We start from the raw sequence: 25,372 nt of genomic DNA on the forward strand, positions 1-25,372 counted from the left end.
TGGGGGCATGAAATTAAATATTCTTTGAGTAGCCGTTTGTGTAAAATTAAATGAATTTGGGGCAGAATGAAATATTAAGGTAAATTGTATGAGCTAGGTTTTAGGCCCTGTCGGTTCATTTATTACAGTGCTGCCTCCAATGCGACAGCGTTTGGCCCATCTTCCGTATTTGCATTTGACTCCCTTACTTGCTCTCTTGGTACAACACTTCATTACTAATACTGCCCCAACGCCTACAATTAAAGCCAAAATTAAATAAATAAATAATGGATAATTATTTAATTAAAATAGACGAAAATATAGCAAATAAATAAATAAATAATGGATAATAATTTAATAAAAATAGACGAAAATTAAGCAGTGGAAAAGTAAATTAAAAATACAAAGTGGAAATTGCGAAAAGTGATTTTAAAGATAAGCCCATAATACTCGAATAATTAATTAGGATAAATTACGGTCACTCCTGAAGTAAATGTCAAATTATGAACAAACCCCTCTTATTTGGATAATTACAACTACTTCTCGAATATGAATCTTTTTACACTCATAGTGTTGAATTCAACAAAATTTTCTAAATACCGTTGAATGTTCTCCAATTTGTACTTGTTTTGTTCGAAAATACAGTTTTTGATGCACCACAATCTGATATTTACAAGCCAAGAGAAACATCTTATTATGATCATTTTGTTTCAAAATGTGGAACTCGAATAGGATAAAACAGGTACAAACTGAAGAATATTCCACACAATTTAGAAAATTCCGCTAAATTTGACAGCAGATGGATGGACGTATAAGAAAATTCATAATTAAGATAATTGAGGAGTAATTGTAATTATTTGTAATTATCCAAACATGCATTATGATAATTTTTGTAATTTGACATTAACTGGTACAATACCGGAATTTAGTCATTAATTAATTAATAAGTTTATTAATGGAGACAGAAGAAACAATTTTTTCCATCTTTTCAGCTTACTAAAAGGCAAAACCCATTTCCAGGTAAAACTTTTCTCCAAATAATCATTTTTAAATGAGAAAAAAGGGAAAAATAAAAGGAAAAAGAAATAAAAATATAATGATTTAATCTCGATGAATCATACGAGCATCTTATTGTAAAGCCAAAAAGAAAACGATTTTTAAGTGGGAATTAATTGACATCAATCTCTATCAAAGCAGACAAACTAAATGCTTTTCTTTTTTTTTCAGATTATAATAATATTGTTTAATAATTCAAGTGGTTTATTACCTTTTTTTACTTTAATTTTCATGTTCTCCACAACATAGTACTTGAAAGAACACAAATCATATTTGATGTGATATGTTGGCTAATTACATGATTAATGCGGTGTGCTTACTTCACACTTTGATATTATTCTAAATTATTAATTATATCATTATAAAAAATAATACTATTTTATATTTTCATGATTATTTATTAATATTATTTTAAATTAGTATTTTTATATTAAAAAAAATAAAAATCAAGCGGCCTCCTGAACTCATGAAAAACTAAAAATATACTTTGGCTCGAGATTTTGAGGTGGCCCCAACTTTATATGTGTTCTTGTATTATTAAACAATTAGCATTTTTTCCCCGTGCGATGCACGGGATATTATTTCAAAAATGAAAAAAATAATCGATTTAATAAATAATAAGAAAATATACAAGTACACTAACATAGTAAAATTTAATAATGTAGTATTAATCATATTTTATATAACAACAGTGTTTTTAAATCTTACATATTAAGATTTATAATCCAACTATATATATTATTATTTAACAAATTGAATTTCTATCTTTATTGATGAAAAATAGGTGATTGATAATTGTTGAAAATTATAGTTAGAAAATTAATGGATAAAAAATATTAAAATAAATAATTACAGAAGTATCATTAATGTAGGATTCTTCACAATTTAGTTTCAATTTTAATAGTTGTTAAAAATTATAGTTAGAAATTAACAGAGAAAAAATATTAAAAATAAATAACTACAGAAATACCATTACGGTTTTTTTAAGGTTGCCCAACGTTTATTTCTTTTATATATAAGATTAAAGAGGTTTTTTTCATTAAAAAAGAATTAATTAAAGAGGTTTTAATAATTATTGATCCTATTGATCCAATTTGTCACCCAAATAGTTAATTTCTTGAAACTACAAAAAAAAAAAAAAAAAAATTAATCTCCACAAATTAAAGAAAGCTACTCCTAAGCTGAAGTTCCAAAAAATCATCGTACGACCAATCATCACTCACCACGTTAGCCACAACAATAGTAATATCACCACCATTGCCACGTCGGATGTGCTGTTTATCACGCGCCGCCGTAGCTAGTGCCATCGACAGAGAATCCGGCAAGCCGCCCGAGCAATTATAATAGCCATCGACAACTCTCTCTATATCCTCGGGATACAAGTTGTCGAATAAGCCATTAGTGCCGGCGATTACCACGTCGCCGCTCTCCACCGCCACCGCCAACTCCTCCACCACCTCCGCCGGGTCGGCGTTGCGGTGCAACTGAACCGGACAGTTAAAACGGTGTCGCTGCACGGGAGATCTGTAGACAGTCTTTCCTCCCCTAATCACCAAGAACCCGCTGTCCCCCACGTTCGCCGCCCGGAGCGTGTCGCCGGAGAGCGATATCAGGCAGGCGGTGGAGCAGGGGCGGTACATGCAAGGGGCAGGGGGGACTGTTGACCACCCAAGAAAAAAAAAAAAAAATTTTTTTTTAGGTATTTGGTATTGTATTTTTTGAATATTACTTTTGCCCCCCCCAAAGTTTTTGTAAATATGTGTCTTAATCCATTATTTTTTTTGTTTCTTTTTCATAATCTTATATAAATTATAGATAAATATATCATATTTAATATAAAATATAAAATAAGATGCTTAAAACTTGTATTATTTTAAATAAAATTTATGAATATTACTTATTTTTGAATTTTTTTTATCAATGCCTTGAGATCGTGCCATGAATCCCCGAAATATTAAGTGCAATACATTATTAGAATAATTTAAATTAGTTTAGAATTTTGTGTGATGATTAAAATATGATATAATTATAATATATATGATATTTTAATTAAAAATTAGTAATATAAACTTACTTTTACAATGTTTTGTGAACCTAAATTTTTTTTCGGGGCGCTGCCCCGAACCCCAAAAATTTAGTTAGCCCCCCTACATTTTCATCATGATTCCGCCCCTGCGGTGGAGGAACCCTTTGCGGCGGCGGTGAGGAAGAAAGCTTTTCTGAGGACTTCAGTGGGGTCCACATTGTCGGGGTTTTTGTAGTCCCTCACCTCGTATTCCGCGTTTCGCATGAGCTATGTTGCATATTCTCCGCCGGCTAGTCTCGTCCGCTCTCTGGCGTATTCTCCCGCGAGTTTCGCCCACGCGCTGCCGCCGTCGGCGAGTCCGATGATCTGCGCCGACTTGCAAAAAAAGTGAGCGTCCTTGTTATTCTTCGGTATGTAGAAAGAATCTGCAATCATCATCAGATTACTAGATTTTTTCATGGAGAGATTTTATTTATTTATTTATTTTTATGTTTTTACTAGATTTTTGTAGTTTGTTCAGGGGTAATTTTTTTTTTTGTGTTGTTTTTTATTGTAGTTTTTAAAATGGGGTTGTTTTGGGGATGTAACCGAATTGGGGTTGGACGCCACCCACCACGGCGGCCACCCACCACGGCGGCACCGGCAAGTAGAAGACGCCACCGGTGGTGGCGTCTTCTCTTTAAATATTAATATTTTAATATTTTAAATATTTATATAAATATTTTTAATATTTTTTGATTTTTAATTTTTTTTACAAAATAAAACATTAATGTTAGTATTATTTATTACATTTTATATATTTTCTCCATTAGTGTTAAATTAATCATTGCTTATATTTATCTAATCAACACAATAAAATAGTGTACAATCTTAAAAAACATGTAGACAAAAACAAAAGGAGTCAATGAAAATAAAAGAGTTATATAAAATAAATAGGTCCAAAATGAGTAAAAAAAATAAAATGGGCTTCTTTCATTTTTCTTGGCCCATTATGTATTTTTCTTAATGTGTTCTAGTCCAAACATATATACACTCCGGCTCGGTCTATGGAAATAATTATAATTTATGTCTTCTATGATAATTTTATTTAAATCCATATTTGACATCATATTAGTTTTCCCTAAATCATTTATAACTCGTATTTGAATTTTTATATATGTATCGAGTTTTTATAACTGTGTTCGAGCTTGATTTGATAAGCACTAATCCAATCAAGATTCGAACGACCTCTAATTGTATTTTTATCATTTTTTATTTTCTTACAGTGTTCGAGTTCGATTTTTAATTCGTCTGTTACTCAATTTCATCGATCATTAAATATAGTGTACTCGATGTATACTCGCTTTGATATCGAAAATCTATGTTCAATAATGGTCAGTTATGTTAGTAAATCGAGCTCAAACAACTTTTGAACTTAACGATCTGAGTATCAAATAGATGTATATTCCATCAAAAAATAAATTGAAAATAATTCCAATTAGTTGAGTGCTAAATTAATCATCCTTTTTCTTATCAAAAAAAAAAAAAAAAAGAGTGCTAAATTAATCATTATAATCTTTCAAAAAAAAAAATTTAATCATTATAAGTTATAAGTACCAAAAAGAAAAGATTAAAGAAAGCGAAGGACCTTTTTGCAAGAAACAAGTATAAAGCAAAACACGCGTGCCTTTTTATTTGACCATTACTCCAAAACACTAATCATTATCATTATATATATATATATATATATATATATATATATATATATATATATATATACAATATACATCATCCGTTCACACGAAAGTATAATTTTCAGACAAGGAAAACAGCGTCGTCATGCAGCCGAAGAACTCGCCGGAATATTCTTACCTGGATCAGCTGTTGGGTGGAAACTATGGTTTTCCGGCGAGATCGGATAATCGGAGTGCAACTGCAGCTTCTGAAAATCACAAAGAAGCTGAGAGAAAACGTAGAGAGAGAATCAATGGCCATCTTCATCGCCTCAGATCCCTTCTTCTCTGCAATTCTAAAGTTAGTTAGTTCTTCTCTATATATATATATATATATATATATATATATGCAGCATATTACGTATATACACACGAAGCTAAGCTAGACACAAAATGATTTTTATTCTTTTATTTTTATTTTCATCTTTTCCGATGAGAAAATAATGAAAATTAAATGAATTTACTTTTGGGTAATATGTACATTAGAATTTTTAATTGATTAGTAATTAGTTTACTTAATTTTTAATTTTTAATTTTTAATTTATTATCTATTATTTCTTATTTATATAAGAAGTAGACTAGTGTTATTTAAAGTAGATGCGTACCATATATAAATGAACATTACTACTAATAAATAACATATATTTTAATAGAAAAACAATTAATGATATTTTTCCTCCACATAAATATTTATTATTAATGATATATAGGGCAATAATTGGTAAAAGAAATAAATAAAAATTATTTACTTTCTTTTTTTGAAAAGAAATAAATAAATAAATGAAAATTCTATTAATAAATAATTTATTTTAATAGAAAAGCTAATAAATGATATAGAGAGGGGAAAATTGGTAAAAGAAAATTAATTTATACCTTAAAACTCTTAAATGACAACATAATTAAAGATTATGAGTTATGATACTTAAATAAAATAAAAGGAATATATATTAATTAATTACTTAATGAAATTATTTCCATTAATTATTAATTACCATTTAATTTATCATGTGATCTTATTGCAGATAGATAAAGCTTCATTGCTAGCAAAGGTGGTTCAACGTGTGAAAGAACTAAAACAACAAACATCGGAAATCGTGCAGCACGACCAAACATTCCCTTCCGAGGCAGACGAAATCGAGGTTTTCAAACACGAGGAATATTATTCTTTTGGCGGGAAATCATCATCGGTCGTGAAGGCGTCTCTCTGCTGCGACGATCGAGCGGACCTCGTACCGGATTTAATCGAAATACTAAAGTCGCTGCGTTTGAGCCCCTTGAGGGCAGAAATGGTAACTTTGGGTGGGAGGATTAGGAATGTGATGATTTTGGCGGGAGATGAAAATCGAACCGATGAGTCCGTTTTGCTGCTTAGAGATGCTTTGAAGACGTTGGTCGTTCGATCAAATTACGTTTCTGGAGAAAGATCGAAAAGGCGGAGGTGGTTCGATGAAAGGATGATTATTGGGTAATTAATTGATTTTTTTTGAAATTATGGAGGAATAAATAAGTTAGTTAACACTTGTTTTTAATTTTTGGTTGTAAATATTTAATGTCTTTGTAATTTGGCTTTGTTTGGTGGATTTGTGTGATTTATAGTGAGTGTAATTGTTATTGTTTCACTAGCAATTTTAATTAAGTGTGTTGTATTTTAATTATAATGTAATGAAATTATGGATGCCTCTTCTATGTTTTGAGAGAAAAAATATATATATATATATATATATATATATATATACACGGCCACCCTGAGGTAATGCCAAATTACGAAAAACCCCTCATGTTTAGGTAATTACAACCACCCCTCGACTATGAATCTTATTACACATCCACCATTACGATGTCAAATTTAGTGGAATATTCTCCAGTTTGTACCAGTTTTACCCATTCGAGCTCCACATATTTTAAAACAAAATGATCATAAGATGTGTCCATTGGCTTGTAAATATCAAAATGTTGTGCATCATAAACTGCATTTTTGCATAAAACAAGTACAAACTAGACAACATTTCACGGGATCTATAACATTCTGTTGAATTTGACACTATAAGGGTAGACGTGTAAGAAAATTCATAGTTAAAAGGAGTGGTTGTAATTACCCAAACATGAAGATGTTTTTTTCGTAATTTGACATTACCTCGAGTGGGCCGCACATAATTTACCCTACGATTTAAAACCACCCGGTGGTGTTACGTACACCAGGTGTAGCATCTCACAAACCACCGAAAAATTATAACTATTATTATTAATTACATTTGTCTTCTCTATTTAATTAATCAATCGCAACACATTCTCCAAAATAAAATAATTAAAAAAAAAATCGAAACACTAAATTAGCAACATATATATAAAGCATTTTTGGTTTCGTTATTATATTCAGAGAGAATTATTCGAAGCATGGAAAAGGAAGGATTTTTCTTTGTACGTTTATCTGAACTGAATATATATATATATATATATATATATATATATATATATAACATGAGAAAATGTGCTATCTCGAGAACCTAAGAAGATTCCTATGACGTACGTGGAAATAATTTTATAAATAAATGTAAATATTACAACTTAATATTCATTTAAATTAAAGGGCATATTACAAATAAGCCCATCAGTGGGAACTTATTCATAAAGAGATCCAGACAAATTCTCCTTTACCAATAAGTCCACACATGGTCCAGATTTATGTAAAGGACTAAAATAACCCCTCTTACTTTTATATGCTCCAATTTCATCCTTAACTTAATTTAACTTCAATTTGACCCCAAATTTCACAAATTATTCAATTTTAACCCAAAATTTTTTTTTTTTCACAAAATTTTTTTTTTCAAAAACTTTTTTTTTCCGGCGTTGACTTTTTTTTATTTTTTTTTTTTAAATTTTTTTTTCTGTAACTTTTTTTTCCGTTTAAACAACAATATTGCTTTGAATGACAGTAATATTAACTATATTACTGTTAAACACAGTAAAAATAACGAAACTATAGTTTAACACAGTGATATTGCTATATTAATCTCTAGCACATTAATATTAACACAACAAAATTCGTTATTATTGTATAATAAAGTAATATTACTATGTTGTCCGTTCAACAAATGTAAACAAAATAAAAAAAACCAAAAGAATTAATATTACTGTGAGTGACAGTAATATTACTATAGCAACAGTAATATTACAATAGTAGACAGTAATATTATTACGTTACTCCGTGAATAACTCAAACAAACAAAATATCCAAACAAAAGAATAATATTGATGTGGTTGACATGAATATTACTATAACAAACAGTAATATTACCGTCAACCACAGTAATATTATTGTGTTTACAGTAATATTACAATAATAGACAGTAATATTAATACAAACACCACAAAAAAATAATAATATTGATGTTGTTGACAGTAATATTATTGTGTTTACAGTTATTTTACTGTCAACGACAGTAATATAATTACGTTGACTTGTCAACAAATCAAAAAAAAATAAAAAAAAATAATAATAAATAAAAAAATATAATATTGCATTAATTTACTGTCAACGGCAACACAATTACATAAATGTAATGTCAACGGCAGTACAATTACGTTAATTAACTATCATTGACAGTATAATTACGTTAATTTACTGTCACTGACAGCACAATTACGGTCAACGTTTAGCGGCGGACGTGGAAAAACAAAACAAACCAAACAAAACAAAACAAAAAACTTAAAAAAACACTAAAAAAAGAGACCGCCGGAAACCGGCGAAAAAATCCTGAAGAAAAGAAAAGAAAAAAAAAAAAAAAAAAAAAAAAAAAAAAAAAAAAAAAAAAAAAAGTCAACGCCGGAGACCGGCGTTGACCGCCGGTCAACGCTGGAAACCGGCGAAAAAATCCGAAAGAAAGAAAAAAAAAAAAAAAATTAAAAAAAATTAAAAAAGTCAACGCCGGAGACCGGCGTTGACCGCCGGTCAACGCCGGAATCCGGCGGCAAAAAAAAAGTTTTTGAAAAAAAAAATATTTTTTGAAAAAAAAAAATTTTGGGTCAAAATTTAATAATTTGTGAAATTTGGGGTCAAATTGAGATTAAATTAAGTTAAGGATGAAATTGGAGCATATTAAATTATACTCCAAAAAAAAGTCAAAATTGAATTTTTGTGGTCAAAATTGAACTTTTATGGACAAAATTGATTAATTTGGATTACAATTAAGAATTGGGTATAAATGGTTGAGGGTAATATTGGGATATACATGAATGTTTCCTTTAGTTATAATAAACTAGTAATTGTACCCGTGCGATGCACGGGACAACAAATTGCATTCTTCTTTTGATGTTGTAAGAATATAAACAAACGTTTGATGTATCGTATGATCAAAATTCTATTATACTGGAACATTATTAAGTATACTACACAAAAAAAAAAAAGGACATAACTTTACTGTTGAATAATTTTCCAAATAAATTGAATCAGCTAATACCAGTAGATCGAAAATCAGATTATTAGAAATAATATCTAGGAGAATTTGATGAAAATCGATAATAATATTTAAAATAATATTTCGGAGATAAAAATTTGATAAAAAAATCAAAAAATAATATTTAGGAGATAAAAATCAAAAATAAAATTTAAACTAATAGTTAGGAGATAAAAATTTGATAAAAAATCGAAAATAATATTTCAAATAATGTTAATGAGATAAAAGTTGATAAAATATGAAAATAATAATTAGAATAATATTTAGGAGATAAAATATGATTAAAATCAAACTTATTATTTAAAATAATATTTAGGAGATAAAAATTTGATAAAAATCGAAAATAATATTTAGGAGACAATAATCTGATAAAAAAAGAAAATAATATTTAGGAGATAAAAAACTAATAAAAACATAATAAAACTCGAAAAAAATATTTAAAATATTATTTAGGAGATATAAATTTGATAAAATTCGAAAATAATATTTAGGAGATAAAAATCTGCTAAAAGTTGAAAATTATATTTAAAATTATAGTTAGGACTTAGGAGATATAAATTTGATAAAATTAAAAAAATATTATTTATAATAATATTTAGGAGATAAAAATTTGATAAAAATAAAAAATAATATTTAGGAGACAAAAATCTGATAAAAATAAAAAATAATAATTAAAATAATATTTAGGGGATACAAATATGATAAAATTCAAAAATAATATTTAAAATAATATTAAGGAGATAAAAATTTGATAAAAATTGAAAAAAAATTACAAATATGACATTAGGGTTTCTTAGGGTTGCCCTAGCGTTTCTTTCTTTTATATATAAGATATTAAAGGGATGGGCTTATTGGTAAAAGAGATATGTCCCCTAAACCTAGAATAATAAACATGCTTGGTTGGGGACTTTTGCATAAAAATCCCTAAATTAAATCCATTTAAGTGAAAAACCTCGTCAACTTAGGTTAAATTACGGAAAATACCATCATCTATGATCTATTCGTAACCATCAAAATCCCCACGACATTTGTTTACAGGTTGCACCGACCTCCTTACGTTGTGATTTTTCACGAAATCTTTGTTTATTCCAGTGAATATTTCCGGTGATTTTTATAATTAAGCTTAAGTTTAGGGAGATTTTCGTAGTTTATATTAAAAATGATAATGGTAGTTTAGTAGGGAAATAGGGAAAAGTAAATGAGCATGAGAAAGTGGGGTGGGTGATGGGGTGAGGGGGTGGGTGGTGGCAGTGGGGGGCATAAGCCGACAATTGCCGTCACGCGCTGGAGCCGTTGTCGGGGAGTGCCTCTTTCAAATGTAGTAATCATTACGTACTGCTCCGCTCACGCCTTTTCTTTTACCCAACGCTCCTCCTATTTCTCAATCCATGTTTCAAAATTCGCGCCATTTTATAATTACATTCGTAAATTGCACTTACCTCCTTGAAATTAATTGTAATTACAATTAACACACCCCTTAAAGCTTCACACCCCTTAAAGATCCGGGCATATTCCAACGTTCGAGTCCTAGTCATGAACAACTATAAATTGGCTCCACAAAAAAACTGGAACTTTTGTCGAGTCGGCTCGGTCAAATTAGTGCTTCATTGTCACCTTGCACCAAACTGCTGTGAATAGTTTGATCTCAAAACTGAAAGACCATTTCAACTAATTCACCGCGCAACAATTGCGAATTAGATAATAATCGAAGAAAATGAGGAAGCTGAAATATATCTTCTTATAAATAATCATAACTTAGCATCCATTATGGTCAACTGAGACCTTATTTTAAACTTACACACATTACACACACATATATATTGTATATCTTACTAGCATATAAAGAAGTGTGATGCGTCTATTTCTTCCACACGGCGTATCTATGTCCACTGGTTGCGAGTGTCCATTCTTTTCCGGGAGGAGACCACGAACCATCTCCAATCTTCATCGATATTTTGTCGCCAATATTTGCAGCGTACAAATTTGGCTGTGCTTCGAGAATATTGATTGGCGATCGACTGTGTATTCCTTGAAGCTTCCTAATATCAATCTGCAAATTCATATAAAAAAAGCTTTCAACATATGATCTATTTAGTAGCTATGATGTGGTGTAATATCATTGGATGGAATATTTATATATATACCAGCTTCACAATTTCGTCGTGGATTGGACTACCCCAATCGTAGAAATGGTCGTAGAATACTGAGGGTATTCCTGGATGTGTGAGTATGTAGGCGTATCCCTGTGAAGTACCGTGTGTTAAAACATAGCAATGTATTTTATATTAAATTTCAATATCAAATTTTTTGAGGTTATATATGGCAACGTTGGCATATGTCGAACTAAAATATGTCAAAGAAAATAAAAAATTACTAGATATACTAATCAAGAATATTCGTAAACAATACCTCCATAATATGGCTCGACGGGAAAGGCCAATGAGCCTGCAGAAAAACAAATTACCAGTAAGTAATTAAACTTGAATAACGAAATCTATCTGCTAAACATGAAAGAGTATTTAAACATGTTGATGGTGTGGTGATTCTTATATTTGTCTTTGATCATCATGGAATATCTGTAATTGTGAAATGAACGATTAGTACCTGAGTTGACCCAGTGTCATGGTTATCAAGAAACGTGACGGTTCTTGAGGGCCACCACCCCATGACGCCAGGTGGCTTCCCTTGAGAATCGCGCAGGCGCCAGAGCTCTCCTTTAACAGCTTCCTGTAATCAATGAAATAGCACATAAAGATGAGATGAAGAACGCTTTTAAGAAACTGATTCAGTGGTTCATTTACGTAATGGGAATATTCAAAATCATAATTTTAGCAACTAGTAGAAAGGAAATAATATCTTTAGTATCAATCAGAGATAATCATCGAGTTGGTAACTTTGTGAAATCCTATCTACCTGCAGAATCCCTTTTGTTGTGAAGTCAAATGCAGCTGATAGTTGTCCTGTGCCGTCAATCCAATTGATGATCCTTTGTCTGTGACTATCTGCAAACGAATTGAGGACAAAGACAACTGTAATTGACGCTGATGCAAATGTACGTAATTACAAAATCATTTTTACTTATCAGATAATGTTGAAAACGCACACCACATACTTTCAAAACTTAAAAAAAAAAGGCCGGAGCTCCGATTTATTATTTTCAGATAAAATGCAAAATATTGTACCCATATTTTCAAGACTAGCACGATGCCTACGTTTTAACAGAGAAAACTCATACCTTGGTTGTACTCCAGGTAGCTGCCTCTATAGTTGCAAGAATCCCAGTATTCCCCTACACAAAATATCGGCTTGACACCATCTATATATTCTCTCACATATTTTGCGGAATAACTACATAGGTAAACGAAATGATAAATTAGTCTGAAATGTAATTAGTGTATAAGCATTTCAGAAGGTAAACGAAATAATAAATTATTGTCAAATGGAACTACTGTATAAGCTTTTCAGAAAGCAATCTGAAATTTGAATACGGAGTGCATACCCTCTAGCAAAATCAAAGCGGAAGTCCTGGAAACCGATAGTATTCCGCAACCATCTTAGCCAGTCGATAATGTCTTTCCTCACGAATTCTTGTGTATGATCAATATTCGGGACCCCGTTAAAATTATCCCCAGTACTTTTGTTTCCCTTAATTGTTAATCAACACAAATGCAGGTAAATATGCTGCTCAAATAGAAATTATATAACAATGAACAGTATAAAATCATACCACACAAAATTCTATTTATTATCTAGAAAGATGGCTATACCTTTCCCCCAGTACAAACTGTCACAGCACGCTCATCCCACGCTAACGGAATTCCATCATAGCGGTTGTACATTCCACCATGCCCTTGGGTCGTCCCAACTCGATGATTTATAACTATGTCAGCCATAGCTCTGACTTTGTGCGTTTTCATCTTGTTGAGTAAAGCTTTTAACAGATGCTCGGAACCATATGAAGAGTTAAGAGAGTACAAGTTCTGTGGAAGATAACCTGGCAGTCAAGAGAGTTAATTGATTAGGTTAATTGATATGTAAATCGAACAAAATACAGTCATAAGTATAGTTTTGTCTGAACCTTCTGGTGCGAATGATTGTGTAGCTGGGGGTAACCATGCTGACGTAAAACCAGATTTTGCTATATCGGGGACCTTTTTCTCTAAGTTGCTCCACCAATCATGTTTATGAGACTCCCAATTGAAGGCCTGTAAAGCAACTTATCACCATACAGTTTATCTGAATAAATATACTTCCTCTGCCCCAAAGGTATTGCCATGTTTGGTACATACATAGAATCTGAAATCAAACATACGATTTTTTATTGAATAAATTTCTGAGCTAATCCATTGATAATTTCAGTCTTAATATTTTTTTTAATGTTTACAGTTATGGAAATAGTTTTTAAAGTAAAATAACTAATACTTTCTCTATTGCATTTCTTAAACCAACAAATTGACCGATGAAAAACAACGTTAGGACAATAATTTTGGGGTAGAAGTAGTAATAATTTCTTCATGGCATCTTTTGTGGCATCATCTAGATTAAAAATGATGGCATTAGAAAATCACCTGTAATATAACTTCTTTCCCGTTGCGTATTGCAGCAACTGCAGATATATAAAGAGCACAATTAACCATTGTATCACGGTTATAAAAATAATAATCTAATGAATTGCTAAACACAAGTACCTTTTCCTTAACAATCTAGGTGTTTATTTGAATTCTTATCAAAACAAATTTAAAAAAAAAAAAAAAAGGTGTTTATTTGAATTCATCATAGATTATTTAAAGAAAATAGCGTGGAAACCGTATTTTTTTTCAGCTCAGTGATTTAACAGAGGCAAAGAATAAAGGGTAGAATAAATGACTCAGGACTTTATCACTCTTTCAATATTTGTATTGTTTGATTCAGATAGTTTCTTAGGCGTCTCTTCAATTTTCAGAAGAATAAGGAGGAAAGAGATATCGAATGACTCGAAAAATGTCAACCAATATTCAAATTATAACTGGAAAGCATACCAGGATCATTCTCCTTATTGTCCTGGTCAATTTCCTGCATTTGCAGAAAAGGTCATATAAGCCGAGAAATCTTATATAAATACTACTTATCGAATGGAAACAAGTGCTCAGTCAAAATTTATGTCTCTGAGATTTTTTCGGCACCAATATATAGCAAAATACTAAAAACAACAGATAATAATCGAACTGGGGTGTGCCTACATTGCTCACATAACCCATGTTGTATCACCACGGAGCTGCTAACTGTCAGGTTGCAGATGAAACGAAGCCCCCCTGCAGACAACAACAAAAGCTATTGGTCATGGTCCAGTACAGCTAATGCACAAGTTATAATCAAGAAATTGAGTACGATAACAGTTAAACCCTATAACATGGAAATTGATGGATAATATCATAATACATCTACAAATTGGATTGATAGGTCAAGAATTTTAACTTTAATGGACCAACTCCACTCCACCAGGAGCAAGATCAAGATACTAATAAGCCGAATCGAAGTGTTCTAGTGTGTCTAATTAACTTTGCATATGCACCATTGACCTTCCCTAAAGAAATTTCTTACAAGAAAAATGAACTTACTACATGAAGAAAAATCATAGTTTTTTCAAGCTGCGATTTAAGCATATTATGCAATTTGCCACTATTCCAACATCAACCATCACAAAACAAAAATATAGATACAACTAAGTCGTATACATCATTTCTAAAATGCGTTCGATTTCACAGATTCGTTCATGAAACTGTATTCGTCAAAACTCTGCATAAGAAATTGAACAGACGGCAGTTTCCCGATACCAAAACACCGTCTAAAGTCCAAATTATCGACAAGTTAGCAAATATTAGATGCAAAAAAAAAAAAAAGCTAACACAATCCCCCTTTCGACTCTGAAACTCCAACACCACATGCATTGTCAGATCAAACTAATCATAAAGCAAGCTAAATGCAACACCAAAATGCACAAAATGAATTATTGGAACAATCAAAATCTAGTAAATAAAATTGCACAAGTGAAAAAAAAAAAAAAAAAAGCGTACCGCAAATTTGCAGGCTTTTGAATCAACCGATCGCAGCTCGAACTAAAGGCGTTGATCTTTCAACCAATATATATAGAGAATTGATTGATTTCCAGCCGCGTATGAGAAAAAAGGGGGAAGAATCACAAAAGGTGGGAATTTACAGAAAAAAAATGAATAGAATTCGATGAACTGACCAATCGATCAAAGTGGAGCGGAGAATTAGGGTTTCGATTGATTATGAGTGGGAACGGAATGGTGTTCATATTCTTTCGTCTTCAAAGAAAAGTAGAAAGCGCGGGGAAGAAGATGCCTTAGGTGCACCGATTGGACTAGTCCCGCACGCAGAGGATAATTGACAATAGATTATAATATTTATTTAAGGGTAAATTACACCTACGCCCCTAAGGTATGCTAAAATAACTTTAAGGTTCTTGTGGTATTGGTAATTACAGTCACATTCCTGAAACAATTATCGGAGCCAAGATTTCATGCCCTGGAGACCGGTATGCACTATATTTGTTTTCCTCGGGGCTGTTAATGCTACCATAGACGAAAATTTATAAATCTTATGTAAAATAATAATGATTTATGAAATGTTGGGGGATCCATGTCACCCCCTAGCTTTATCTTGTCTCCACATCTGCCTGAAACTAATAGTCCATTAGATCTCTAACGGAATAGATTATCCAATGCGTTATTTCGTTTGGATTTCTAACAATGTTTCAGGGGAGTGATTGTAATTACCGATACTACAAGAACCTTAAAGTAATTTTAACATACTTTAGGGGTGTATGTGTAATTTATTCTAATATTATTTAAACTATGTAAAGTCCTACTCAATTAGAGTTTTATTTTTTCATTGCATTTAGTTAGGGACAGTTTGATTACTTCTAATTGGCCTCTTTTTCGTTTGATGTGCAAAGACATATAGTCCTAGACATATAGTCCTTTTGATGGTGTGAATGAGAATGGACAACACTATGAGAATGATGGTACAATTACCGGACTATGGTGAAGGATGAAGACATGCAGTATTTAGCAAATGTGCGCGATAAGATAGCAACTCGATTATACATTGAGCAACCAATTATAATTTATTAAATATTTGATGTTAAATTTAGCGAAGTGACTTTAATGTATTTTCATATTTTGACTACTTTTATCAATGAATGTTATATTTATTAATTGTTTGAAATTTATATTTTAAGTTTATATTTTAAATTTATATTTTATCTATGTTCAATATTTTAAATTTATTTTATATTAAGATGTTTAATGTCCGATTTGTTTTCTATTTTATTGATAGAGTAGATTATGCTTAAAATTTGTGTGTATACATACATGTTAATCAAATTTAACTAAAAAATAAAATGTCAGCATTAAATAAAGGGTATAATAAGAAAACAACATTATTCGGACATTCAGTTATCAAATGAATTTAATCGTTCAACATTCATACATTACTCTTAACCATTCAGACAAGCACTCATTATTTAGCACTTAATCCTATCAAACGGGCCCTTAGTTAAGTGAAAGTAATTTTAATTTATTTCGTTGTATATGTAAATCAAACACAAATTCGTTTCTTAAACCAAGAAAAAAATCGAACTGAACCGAAGACAAGAAAAAGAAAAGGCTCGAAATCAAATGAAATCGAACCGGAAAAAACCTGAAATAAATGATTTCTTTTTAAAAAAAGAATTCTAAAATCGATTGTATTAGCTTTTTCGATTTTGGCTTAAAGTCGAAAGAAACTGGACAATGGACTCCCCTACCTAGAAATATACAAGTGAATTTGGGTTATTGACTCACGTTCAAATTCCCTTACTAACGGTCGATAGGTGAAGCTTGTCGCACATGATTAGCCTAGTGTGGTTACATCTCTCGTATGGTTTGCAAAATATCATACGAGAGTGTACGTTTACCCAATGCACCTAATATGGTTGGCTGCAAAATAAAATAAAATTATAATTACAAGATAAAGATTGAAAATTGGTAAGTTTAACAGTGTGTAGATTTAATGATTGGCCAAACATAAAGAATTAAAATTAAATTAAAACTAAATAAAATAAAACTAAAAAAGAAAAAAAAAAAAAAATCAAATGCAGAAAAATCTCTCTCTGTTGTTTCATCAGCCATTTAGCGAAACCACACTGCAAAAAAAAAAAAAAAAAGGAAAACTCAAAAAATTCAATGGCAATTCAAAGGGGCTACCCGAAGGCAAAATCAGCGAAGCCCAGATCTCCAATCATCATAATCACAGCTTGTATCGCATGCGTTGCTCTACTCTACCTTATTTCTTCCTCATTTTCCACTCCGACAACTTTACAGAATTTAGTAAATACCCCCCAAAATCGTCACAATTTGCAGGAGAAGTACTTATATTGGGGCGGTAGAATTGACTGTCCGGGCAAGCATTGCGATTCTTGCGAGGGTTTGGGCCACCAAGAATCTAGCCTTAGGTGTGCCCTAGAAGAAGCTTTGTTTCTCGGAAGGTATTTTTTTGCCCCCTTTTAATTTTGCTGATCGCTATTTTTTTATTGTGAATCTTGAATCTTCAGTAATTTGAAGAAGTGGGAGTTTTTCTGTTTCGTTGATACTAGAGTAGTTGCATTAAGTTCACGCTTGTAGCCATTGTTGATCTTTGATTCTGGACACACCTCAATGCAGCTAAGGTGTTTGATAATTTGCTGTGGTAGGCATGTTTATTTTTTCCTTTTATTGTAGACTGTTATACTCGTCATCGTTCGCGGGTTTTTGCTTCTATTGTGGCCAGTGGCGAGGCCAGAAACATTTGTGAGGGGGGGCTTAAACGTATTGGGGGTGCGGGGGCAGAGCCCCCGAAATTTTTTTTGCTATCAAAGAAATTTAAGATGAAATTTTGATATGAATTTTTTTTTTTCCCTCCATTTTCAGAAGATAATACCAAAGCGAATCGCGAAAGTTAAATTGCTATAAAAATCTAAGAAACATGAATATTAAGTCGATTATAAAATTTACACAATGGACTTTTAATTAATATTCATTATGAAAATTAAGATGAAAGAAAAGACGTCAAACGTTAATTGATCGCCGGTGTGCGTTCGATCGCCACTGGATAGCAATTTAACCGCCATTAGTGCGACTATGCAATAGAACAAAGTTTCTTTTTCTCTTTTTCAAAGAACGAGAGCGAAGTTAGGAAATAGAAGATGAAGACAAGTCAGACATGAGTGGGGCTTTGAGAAGTGAGGCGGCTTTGAATAAATGGGCTTAAGTGGAGTAAAAGTAAGTGGATAAAATAATGTAATTGGGTAGGCTAAAAAATTAAAAAAAAAAAAAAAGGAAAAGTATTATATATATATATATATATATATATATATATATATATATATATATATATATATATATATATATATATTAGGGAAAAATTTGGAAGTGAGGGGGGGCTTGAGTCCACCCTAGCCCTTGGGTGGACTCGCCCCTGATTGTGGCTCGGTTGAGTTCGATCGGAAACTGATGCTTCTCTGTTTTGGTGATGTGTAACCTTCTTTGATTCTTTGGCAGTTTTCGATTTGCGGTTTGTATAAAATTAAAGATATTGAGTATCGGTTTCTAGAAAAGTTGGAGTGCGTACTGATGATTTATATTATATTTACTAGATCTTGCGTATCCATGTTAGTATTTCAAGTTTGAAGTCGAATTTCCGTTTGGTGCTGTACACCACAGCACGCTTCTTCGCGATAACATATCTAAAGTCTTTTATCATCATAATTACCGTCTTACCCTTCTTTCTTCTGGTTGCAGGACCTTCATAATGCCTTCTAGGATGTGTATCAATCCTATACATAATAAAAAAGGGATTCTCCATCAGTCTGGCGATGTTGTTTCTGACGAAGGGTGAGTTTGTTTTCTGCAGTTAAGAAACAAAAATAGCTAACTGTATATTGCAGAATGTACTTAATCTAGAACTTCACGATCTCGGTCTTTAATGTTTATTCCCGTGTTGCAAGAAGATTCAGATTAAAAATGCGATTTTCTTAGGATCTAACACATTATTTTGCTTTTAGCTCTTGGCATTAAAATATTGTTAAAAAGTCGTTCTTAATGTTTTTTTAAATGTCTCGATTTGATTATATTATTTCTAGGTGGGCAGGTAGCTCGTGTGGTATGGATTCTTTGTACGATTTGGATCTCATATCGAACACAGTACCTGTTATTTTGGATAATTCGAAAACCTGGCATCATGTCCTTACAACAAGCATGAAATTGGGGTCCAGAGGGATAGCACATGTGCAAGGTGTTAGTCGAGCCGATCTTAAAGAAAAAAATATGTATTCAAATCTTTTACTCATAAATCGAACTGCGAGCCCTCTTTCGTGGTGAGTTACAACTTCTAGTCCTCGTATTTCAGATTTCTGTTATTAAATAGTGCTGTGCGACACTTGGTCTATGTCTATATAGTATATTTCTTTAGCCTTATATGTAATATCTCGCCTTTCGGCAGTGAAGTTGATGACGAAATGCATAATTAATATTTCAATCTCAGCTCTTGCTTCCATTGATACTGGATTTGTTTCTTTATCTTTCAAAATTGTGTTCTTTTAGATTAAGAAGTTTAGTCCGTAGTGAATTGCGTATTTAAATTAGTTTTTGAAACTTGATAGCTTTTGTGTAGGTATTAATCATGGTAGTCATTCAGGTTCATGGAGTGCAAGGATCGGAATAACCGCAGTTCGATTATGTTGCCATATTCATTCCTTCCTTCAATGGCTGGAAAAAAGCTAAGAGATGCTGCAGAAAAGGTAAAATTTGTTTCGTTTGTTTAATAGCATGTATCGGATAAACGGGATCTTTATTCTTAGGCCTCGTTTGATATTACTAATTAAGATCTTTGGTAGTATAGCAAAGGCCCGTGATTTGCTTGACAATGGAATTAACAAATATAACGAATTAATTATGAAGGCACAAATATGGAAAATAAATAGATACTCGCAATTTTTTAGTAGCTCAGCTTCTTTTGCTACTTTTTATTTTGCTATGTTCGATTTGATTTTAGTTTTTAAGTTCGATTTTTTACTTTTATTGTATGCATGTTGAGTATAGATTAAGGCACAACTGGGAGATTACGATGCTATACATGTTCGGCGAGGTGATAAGATCAAAACCAGAAAAGATAGATACGGTACTGAACGAAGCTTACATCCCCATCTTGATAGAGACACCCGCGCCGAGTTTATGCTCTGTAGAATCTCGAAGTGGGTCCCACCTGGCCGGACCCTTTTCATTGCATCGAACGAAAGATCTCCCGGCTTCTTTTCGCCTTTGGGTGTAAGGTACTATAATCGTGAAAATTAAATCTCGTTACTGAACGAGATGTGTGTTTCTTATTGCATTTGTTTGTAAAATGTTTCTTATTTTTGCAGGTATAAGTTGGCGTATTCGTCGAATTACAGTAGTCTATTGGACCAATTGGTCGAGAATAATTATCAATTATTTATGGTGGAGAGGCTTATTATGATGGGAGCAAAAACGTTTATTAGAACGTTTAAAGAAGACGAAACGGACCTTAGCCTTACCGACGATCCTAAGAAGAACACTAAGATGTGGCAAATACCTGTTTTAACCAAGGATGGAACTGATGAATGCTGATTTTTTTTATTTTATATTTTATTTTATTTATGCTATAGATGAAACTTTTTCTCTGTGAATCAAACTCTTGGCAGAGTAAGAGTTTTCTGTCACACACACTATTAGGGGGGACTACATCTTAATTACATGAAAGATGAGGCCCCTGTGAGTGAAAGGAAAGTCAACTGGTTTAGAGTGGTGTTAGACTTGGAGAGAGAGTATGAACTGACAATATGTATGTAATTTGTATTTAAAACTGAAAACTGAAATGGCTCCTCTGCTTTATTTTTTTATTTTTTGTTTTGGTAACTTTTTCGATCTATGTTAATGAAAATCAGTGGCGGAGCTAGTATAAGGCAGTTTAATATCGTCGTCCATTCATGTTATTTAAACTTAATTTATCTCCTATACTCCGAAACAATGACTACGTTGCCTTTGTTTATTATAATTAAACCTCTATAAAATAATATTGTTCGGATCAGTTAAATTGTATTCATTTATTGAAATATCTTTTTAGCATGTGACTGAAAAAGATATAATTTAAACGAGGTTATTAATTTATTAATGTTCTACTGTATTTATGGTGAAATTAATGTAACATATTCTAAAATGTTAGACTTATGTATGTGTTTTATTTTTTTTTTAAATTTAATTGACAAATACTTGATATTGTGTTCTATGAAATTTGGTTCCATTTTAAATTTTATTATTATTATTTTTTAATTTATACTATTTTTTTTTGTTAAAGTTACAATACAAAAATAAATAAATTAATAGCTTAAAAATAATAGTTTATAAAAAACGTAGTCACTAAATTGAAGCACAACAAATTTTCAAATGAATTTATAGTAAACTTATTAATTCGTCTAAGTAAAAATATTAACATGAGTAGGATTTATGAATATGTTAAGGTGATTTTGAAATAATATGTAGGGATGATTGATTTTTTTATTTATTTTTTGTTGTATTTATAAAAGGAATAAAATGATATAATTTGAGAATATAGAGGGTAAAATAAAACTCAACAAAAGTAGAGGGGCGAAACACTAAATTAGTGGAAGAAAGAAATCAACAGATAGCCCTCCGCCTTGACAAATGACAGGTGGAAAGATACGTTTCTCCTTTAAAACGAACTAGCACGTGCCACGTATTTTATAAGATTCCCTCGCACGTGCGAATGTCTTATAAAAATTCGAATAAACCTCGCGTAATATATGAGAGAGGGGAATAAAACCAGTCGAAAAAAAAAAAAAAAAAAAAAGGAGCTGTTTTCCTCTTGCCATCACTCTCCGGCTGATACTCCGACGAGAGGTACGGCGAAGGATTCTTCATTTTTTTATTGGAATAAATTCGATTTTTTTTATATTGGAAAATACGAGTTGATTTGTCGAATTCGTTGTGTCTAAAACCTTTCTAGTTTAGGAGATTTTGTATGAGTGGGGATTCCTCATTCAATTTTTATTTATTTTTTCAATTTCAATTTCAATTTCAATCTCGAATTTATTTATTGAATGATAGGATATGCGTTTCAGCTATTCATTCTGTTTTACCATGTAGTATTTTGGACTCCGTCGTAAAAAAGAGGTGTGTGTGTGTGTGTGTGTGTGTGTGTGTGTTCAATTGTTAAAAATGAGAAATTCTGCGGGGAAGGGAATTAATTTTGTTTTTTGTTGCATTTTCTTAAAAGTAGAAATCGAATCATCCTAAAATTACGTTGTTAAACTTAAACGATGGATTTTCTGTTCCGGTTTTACTATAAATTTCAAATCTTTAGTCCACTAATTTCATTGGACTTGAATAGGTGCTAGATTGAATCGTGTTGAAATGCCGTACCTGGTACGGGAGAATCTATTCATCGGCAACATCGGAGATGCTGCGGAGATTCTTCAAAACGGAAGCAGTGAAATCACTCATATACTATCAGTTCTCAGTTCAGCATCCATTTCCTTCTTCTCGGAGTGGCGTAGTGGACTCACTATTCCAACCAAAGAAATCCGGAAGGTCTACGTAGGTGGCTCAGGATCGGAGGATGGTTCGGAAAACGGGTCGAAGAGTTCACTGTCACCAGATAAGCTCTTATACTCACTGGAAAATGCAGGTAAGGATTTGAAGTTTGTGAGGATGGCTGTGCCTTTGCGAGATATGGAGAGTGAAAATTTGCTCGACTATTTGGATGCGTGTTTGGATTTTATCGAGGATAGTAGGAAAGAGGGGTCTGTTTTGGTTCACTGCTTTGCCGGTGTATCAAGGAGGTACATATTATATTTTGATTCTTTCGAAATCTCTGCTTGTAATATATCTACTTTGTTTGTTCAATCTTCGATTTGCAGAAATTTTGGAATTTTTTGGTTGACATCCTTTATAGCGACGGTGCTCGTAATAGGCAAATGTTTATGCATGTCTAAAGTGTTGGATTTTTTATTTTACGTAAAAGATTCAAATGCTTGTTTGGATTATTTAAGATATGATTGTTGGATTTCAATTTTGCGGCCGATATTTCTAAAAGATTGAGATAAATGGGCTCGATTACATGACTTTAATAGTATTGCCTACTTAATTCGTCGGTGTATCTCGTCCTGTCTGTACCTTTTGATATCGGTATTATTAATGTTGATTTTATTTGGTGAAGGCATCCATAAATGTAAGGCTTACAGCGATTTCCATGTTGGTCGTGCAACTTCATGCTTGAATTTCATACTTCTCTCGTAATGAAGATTTAAATGTCAGCTGTATAGTACATGATTGCAAAATCTTCGTTTGTCTGCTAATAATTACCATCGGAATTTTATTTAGACGAGCCATACGTTGTAATTGATATTGTTCTCTGATTTGTCAAGCCCTAAGGGTTTACACCCTTCTTTGCCTGTGTTCGTTGCAGTGCGGCAATTATTTCAGCATACCTGATGAAAAGTGAACGACTATCACAAGAAGGTGTAGAGTTGTCACGTTTGTTTTATTTTCAAATCGATTCACTACACTTGCAATTGCAGTTAATATATATATATATATATATATATATATATATATATTATATATGTTTAATGAGCTTTCTTTGTTCTATTACTATTGTTTTTCGTTTTATTATTTTCTATTTCTAACATTTTTTCCCGTTTTTCTGTGTGATAACTAGATGCTATTGAATCTTTGAGACAGAGCTGTGAATCTGTGTGCCCAAATGATGGTTTCTTGGAGCAGGTGACATAAATGCAAGCTTATCTGTATTATTTATTTCGGGTTGTTTTCCTTTTAGGTAATTGATGCCCCGTTTCCATCTTTGCAGTTGAAAATGTTCGAGCTAATGGGTTTTAAAGTTGACCGTGCAAGCCCTATATACAAACGCTTCCGATTAAAAGTATTAGGTCCATATTTTCCCTGAACAACTTATAGTATCGCTTTATCATTATTTTTTTAAGATCATCGTATATGCAGTGTTTGTGGTTGTTTTTTTCCACGTGTTCATTTTTTTATGCTACGCTTTTCATTGTATTACGTGCAATAACAGGTGATTCCTATAATCGTGGGGAGAAAATAGACGGTTCTAAATTCGGCCCCGATCCAGGCTTGCCAGCTGAAATAGCTTCATCATCATTACCTGATAAAGAAGCATCTTCGAAAACTAGTGCATACAGATGCAAGAAATGCCGTAGACTCGTTGCGTTGCAGGATAATGTTTTGGATCATGTTCCAGGAGAAGGAGAGACTTGCTTCGAGTGGCGTAAAAGGAGGAGTGGAAATCCTTTTGGTAAATCTGATGACAACGAGTGTTCGTCTATCTTTATCGAGCCTCTTCGTTGGATGAAAGAAGGTACAGTATATGTCCAGTGTGCTTAGCTAATAATTAGATTCAGTCCAATTAGGAATATCATTTTTTGCTAATTGAGCGAAAACATATCTAAAAACCTATTTTGTGGGGCCTATACGAAATTAAACAACTCGGCTTTATTCGAGTTTCTCGGTCTGGTACTAAACACTTTGACCGTTTCTCAGTCCGTGCAACTATCCAAATCCGAGGGGGTCTAGTTGTAATTTCACCAATGTAGGTGTAGTTTACCATAATGTATCAAAAGGCCGGTTTTTCTGATTGTTGTTTACATTTATTACAGTCGAGGAAGGTGCTCTGGAGGGTAAGCTGATATGTGCACACTGTGAAGCTCGTTTAGGTTACTTCAACTGGTCCGGCATTCAATGCAGTTGTGGGAGTTGGATTACTCCGGCTTTCCAGCTTCATAAAAGCCGAGTCGACATCTCTACTATTTAAACACTTTTATGGCTTTTTTTTTCATAATTCTCAAACTACAATCCAACATACTGAGACCACTTTTTCTTGAGGGTATTCAATTGTTACAACAAGGGTTTTTTTGGGGATGTTTAAATTAAAACTTTTTCAGCTATTTTGTGCAACTTCACTGACTATTGGTAAAACAAAAAAAGAACTCCATTTTGTGCTCTTTGTTGGAATATAAAGTGGCATTTGTTCTTGGTTGAATGTTTTTTCTTTTT

At 32.2% G+C, this 25,372-nt stretch overlaps 5 protein-coding genes across 6 annotated transcripts; 3 read left to right on the forward strand and 2 right to left on the reverse strand.

Moving 5' to 3' along the window:
- Nucleotides 1-2,195: 2,195 nt before the first annotated feature.
- Nucleotides 2,196-2,675, reverse strand: LOC148767753 (putative protein phosphatase 2C 55). Its single transcript, XM_088824777.1, has one exon. The coding sequence runs from the start codon at nucleotides 2,673-2,675 to the stop codon at nucleotides 2,196-2,198; it is 480 nt and encodes a 159-aa protein (XP_088680903.1).
- A 2,149-nt stretch (nucleotides 2,676-4,824) lies between these two features.
- LOC105949306 (transcription factor bHLH106) lies at nucleotides 4,825-6,459 on the forward strand. The gene is made up of 2 exons (XM_012972594.2): nucleotides 4,825-5,074; nucleotides 5,796-6,459. Exons 1-2 carry the CDS (start codon nucleotides 4,880-4,882, stop codon nucleotides 6,240-6,242), a joined length of 642 nt encoding a protein of 213 aa, XP_012828048.2. The 5' UTR covers nucleotides 4,825-4,879; the 3' UTR covers nucleotides 6,243-6,459.
- A 4,488-nt stretch (nucleotides 6,460-10,947) lies between these two features.
- On the reverse strand, nucleotides 10,948-15,605 carry AMY2 (alpha-amylase-like 2). Its single transcript, XM_088824278.1, has 13 exons — nucleotides 15,281-15,605; nucleotides 14,447-14,518; nucleotides 14,246-14,279; nucleotides 13,796-13,833; nucleotides 13,306-13,432; nucleotides 12,995-13,221; nucleotides 12,727-12,872; nucleotides 12,463-12,575; nucleotides 12,141-12,229; nucleotides 11,832-11,954; nucleotides 11,637-11,672; nucleotides 11,372-11,470; nucleotides 10,948-11,277 (listed from the first exon to the last, which is right to left on the reverse strand). Exons 2-13 carry the CDS (start codon nucleotides 14,462-14,464, stop codon nucleotides 11,086-11,088), a joined length of 1,242 nt encoding a protein of 413 aa, XP_088680404.1. The 5' UTR covers nucleotides 14,465-14,518; nucleotides 15,281-15,605; the 3' UTR covers nucleotides 10,948-11,085.
- A 1,749-nt stretch (nucleotides 15,606-17,354) lies between these two features.
- LOC105949435 (plant/protein) lies at nucleotides 17,355-21,165 on the forward strand. Its single transcript, XM_012972746.2, has 6 exons — nucleotides 17,355-17,757; nucleotides 19,049-19,141; nucleotides 19,390-19,623; nucleotides 19,944-20,046; nucleotides 20,348-20,577; nucleotides 20,668-21,165. Exons 1-6 carry the CDS (start codon nucleotides 17,456-17,458, stop codon nucleotides 20,891-20,893), a joined length of 1,188 nt encoding a protein of 395 aa, XP_012828200.1. The 5' UTR covers nucleotides 17,355-17,455; the 3' UTR covers nucleotides 20,894-21,165.
- Nucleotides 21,166-22,042: 877 nt separating this feature from the next.
- LOC105949364 (uncharacterized) lies at nucleotides 22,043-25,358 on the forward strand. Of its 2 annotated transcripts, none has more exons than XM_012972664.2 (7): nucleotides 22,043-22,183; nucleotides 22,674-23,124; nucleotides 23,751-23,803; nucleotides 24,003-24,067; nucleotides 24,153-24,231; nucleotides 24,375-24,677; nucleotides 24,976-25,358. In XM_012972664.2, the coding sequence occupies exons 1-7, from the start codon at nucleotides 22,087-22,089 to the stop codon at nucleotides 25,128-25,130; spliced, it is 1,203 nt and encodes a 400-aa protein (XP_012828118.2). In that variant the 5' UTR covers nucleotides 22,043-22,086; the 3' UTR covers nucleotides 25,131-25,358. The 2 variants fall into 2 exon arrangements, with proteins under 2 accessions (XP_012828118.2, XP_088680407.1); XM_088824281.1 differs by having other exon boundaries at nucleotides 22,059-22,183; nucleotides 22,681-23,124.
- The last annotated feature ends 14 nt before the right edge of the window (nucleotides 25,359-25,372 follow it).

This window comes from Erythranthe guttata, chromosome 10, assembly GCF_056151865.1.
Source record: "Erythranthe guttata isolate IM_541 chromosome 10, IM_541, whole genome shotgun sequence".
In the NCBI taxonomy this organism is placed as follows: domain Eukaryota; kingdom Viridiplantae; phylum Streptophyta; class Magnoliopsida; order Lamiales; family Phrymaceae; genus Erythranthe; species Erythranthe guttata.

What these genes read in the sequence shown, in the direction of transcription:
- LOC148767753 (XM_088824777.1), bottom strand. Translation starts at nt 2,675, where the DNA reads ATGTACCGCCCCTGCTCCACCGCCTGCCTGATATCGCTCTCCGGCGAC.
- LOC105949306 (XM_012972594.2), top strand. Translation starts at nt 4,880, where the DNA reads ATGCAGCCGAAGAACTCGCCGGAATATTCTTACCTGGATCAGCTGTTG. An exon ending in TTCTTCTCTGCAATTCTAAA is followed by an intron (nt 5,075 to 5,795) that starts GTTAGTTAGTTC and finishes ATCTTATTGCAG; the next exon opens with ATAGATAAAGCTTCATTGCT.
- AMY2 (XM_088824278.1), bottom strand. An exon ending in CAACAAAAGGGATTCTGCAG is followed by an intron (nt 11,955 to 12,140) that starts GTAGATAGGATT and finishes CATTGATTACAG; the next exon opens with GAAGCTGTTAAAGGAGAGCT. An exon ending in CGTCGAGCCATATTATGGAG is followed by an intron (nt 11,471 to 11,636) that starts GTATTGTTTACG and finishes GGTACTTCACAG; the next exon opens with GGATACGCCTACATACTCAC.
- LOC105949364 (XM_012972664.2), top strand. Translation starts at nt 22,087, where the DNA reads ATGAGAGAGGGGAATAAAACCAGTCGAAAAAAAAAAAAAAAAAAAAAG. An exon ending in GGCTGATACTCCGACGAGAG is followed by an intron (nt 22,184 to 22,673) that starts GTACGGCGAAGG and finishes GGACTTGAATAG; the next exon opens with GTGCTAGATTGAATCGTGTT. An exon ending in TTTGCCGGTGTATCAAGGAG is followed by an intron (nt 23,125 to 23,750) that starts GTACATATTATA and finishes TGTTCGTTGCAG; the next exon opens with TGCGGCAATTATTTCAGCAT.
- LOC105949435 (XM_012972746.2), top strand. Translation starts at nt 17,456, where the DNA reads ATGGCAATTCAAAGGGGCTACCCGAAGGCAAAATCAGCGAAGCCCAGA. An exon ending in TAAGAGATGCTGCAGAAAAG is followed by an intron (nt 20,047 to 20,347) that starts GTAAAATTTGTT and finishes TGTTGAGTATAG; the next exon opens with ATTAAGGCACAACTGGGAGA. An exon ending in TTTTCGCCTTTGGGTGTAAG is followed by an intron (nt 20,578 to 20,667) that starts GTACTATAATCG and finishes TTATTTTTGCAG; the next exon opens with GTATAAGTTGGCGTATTCGT.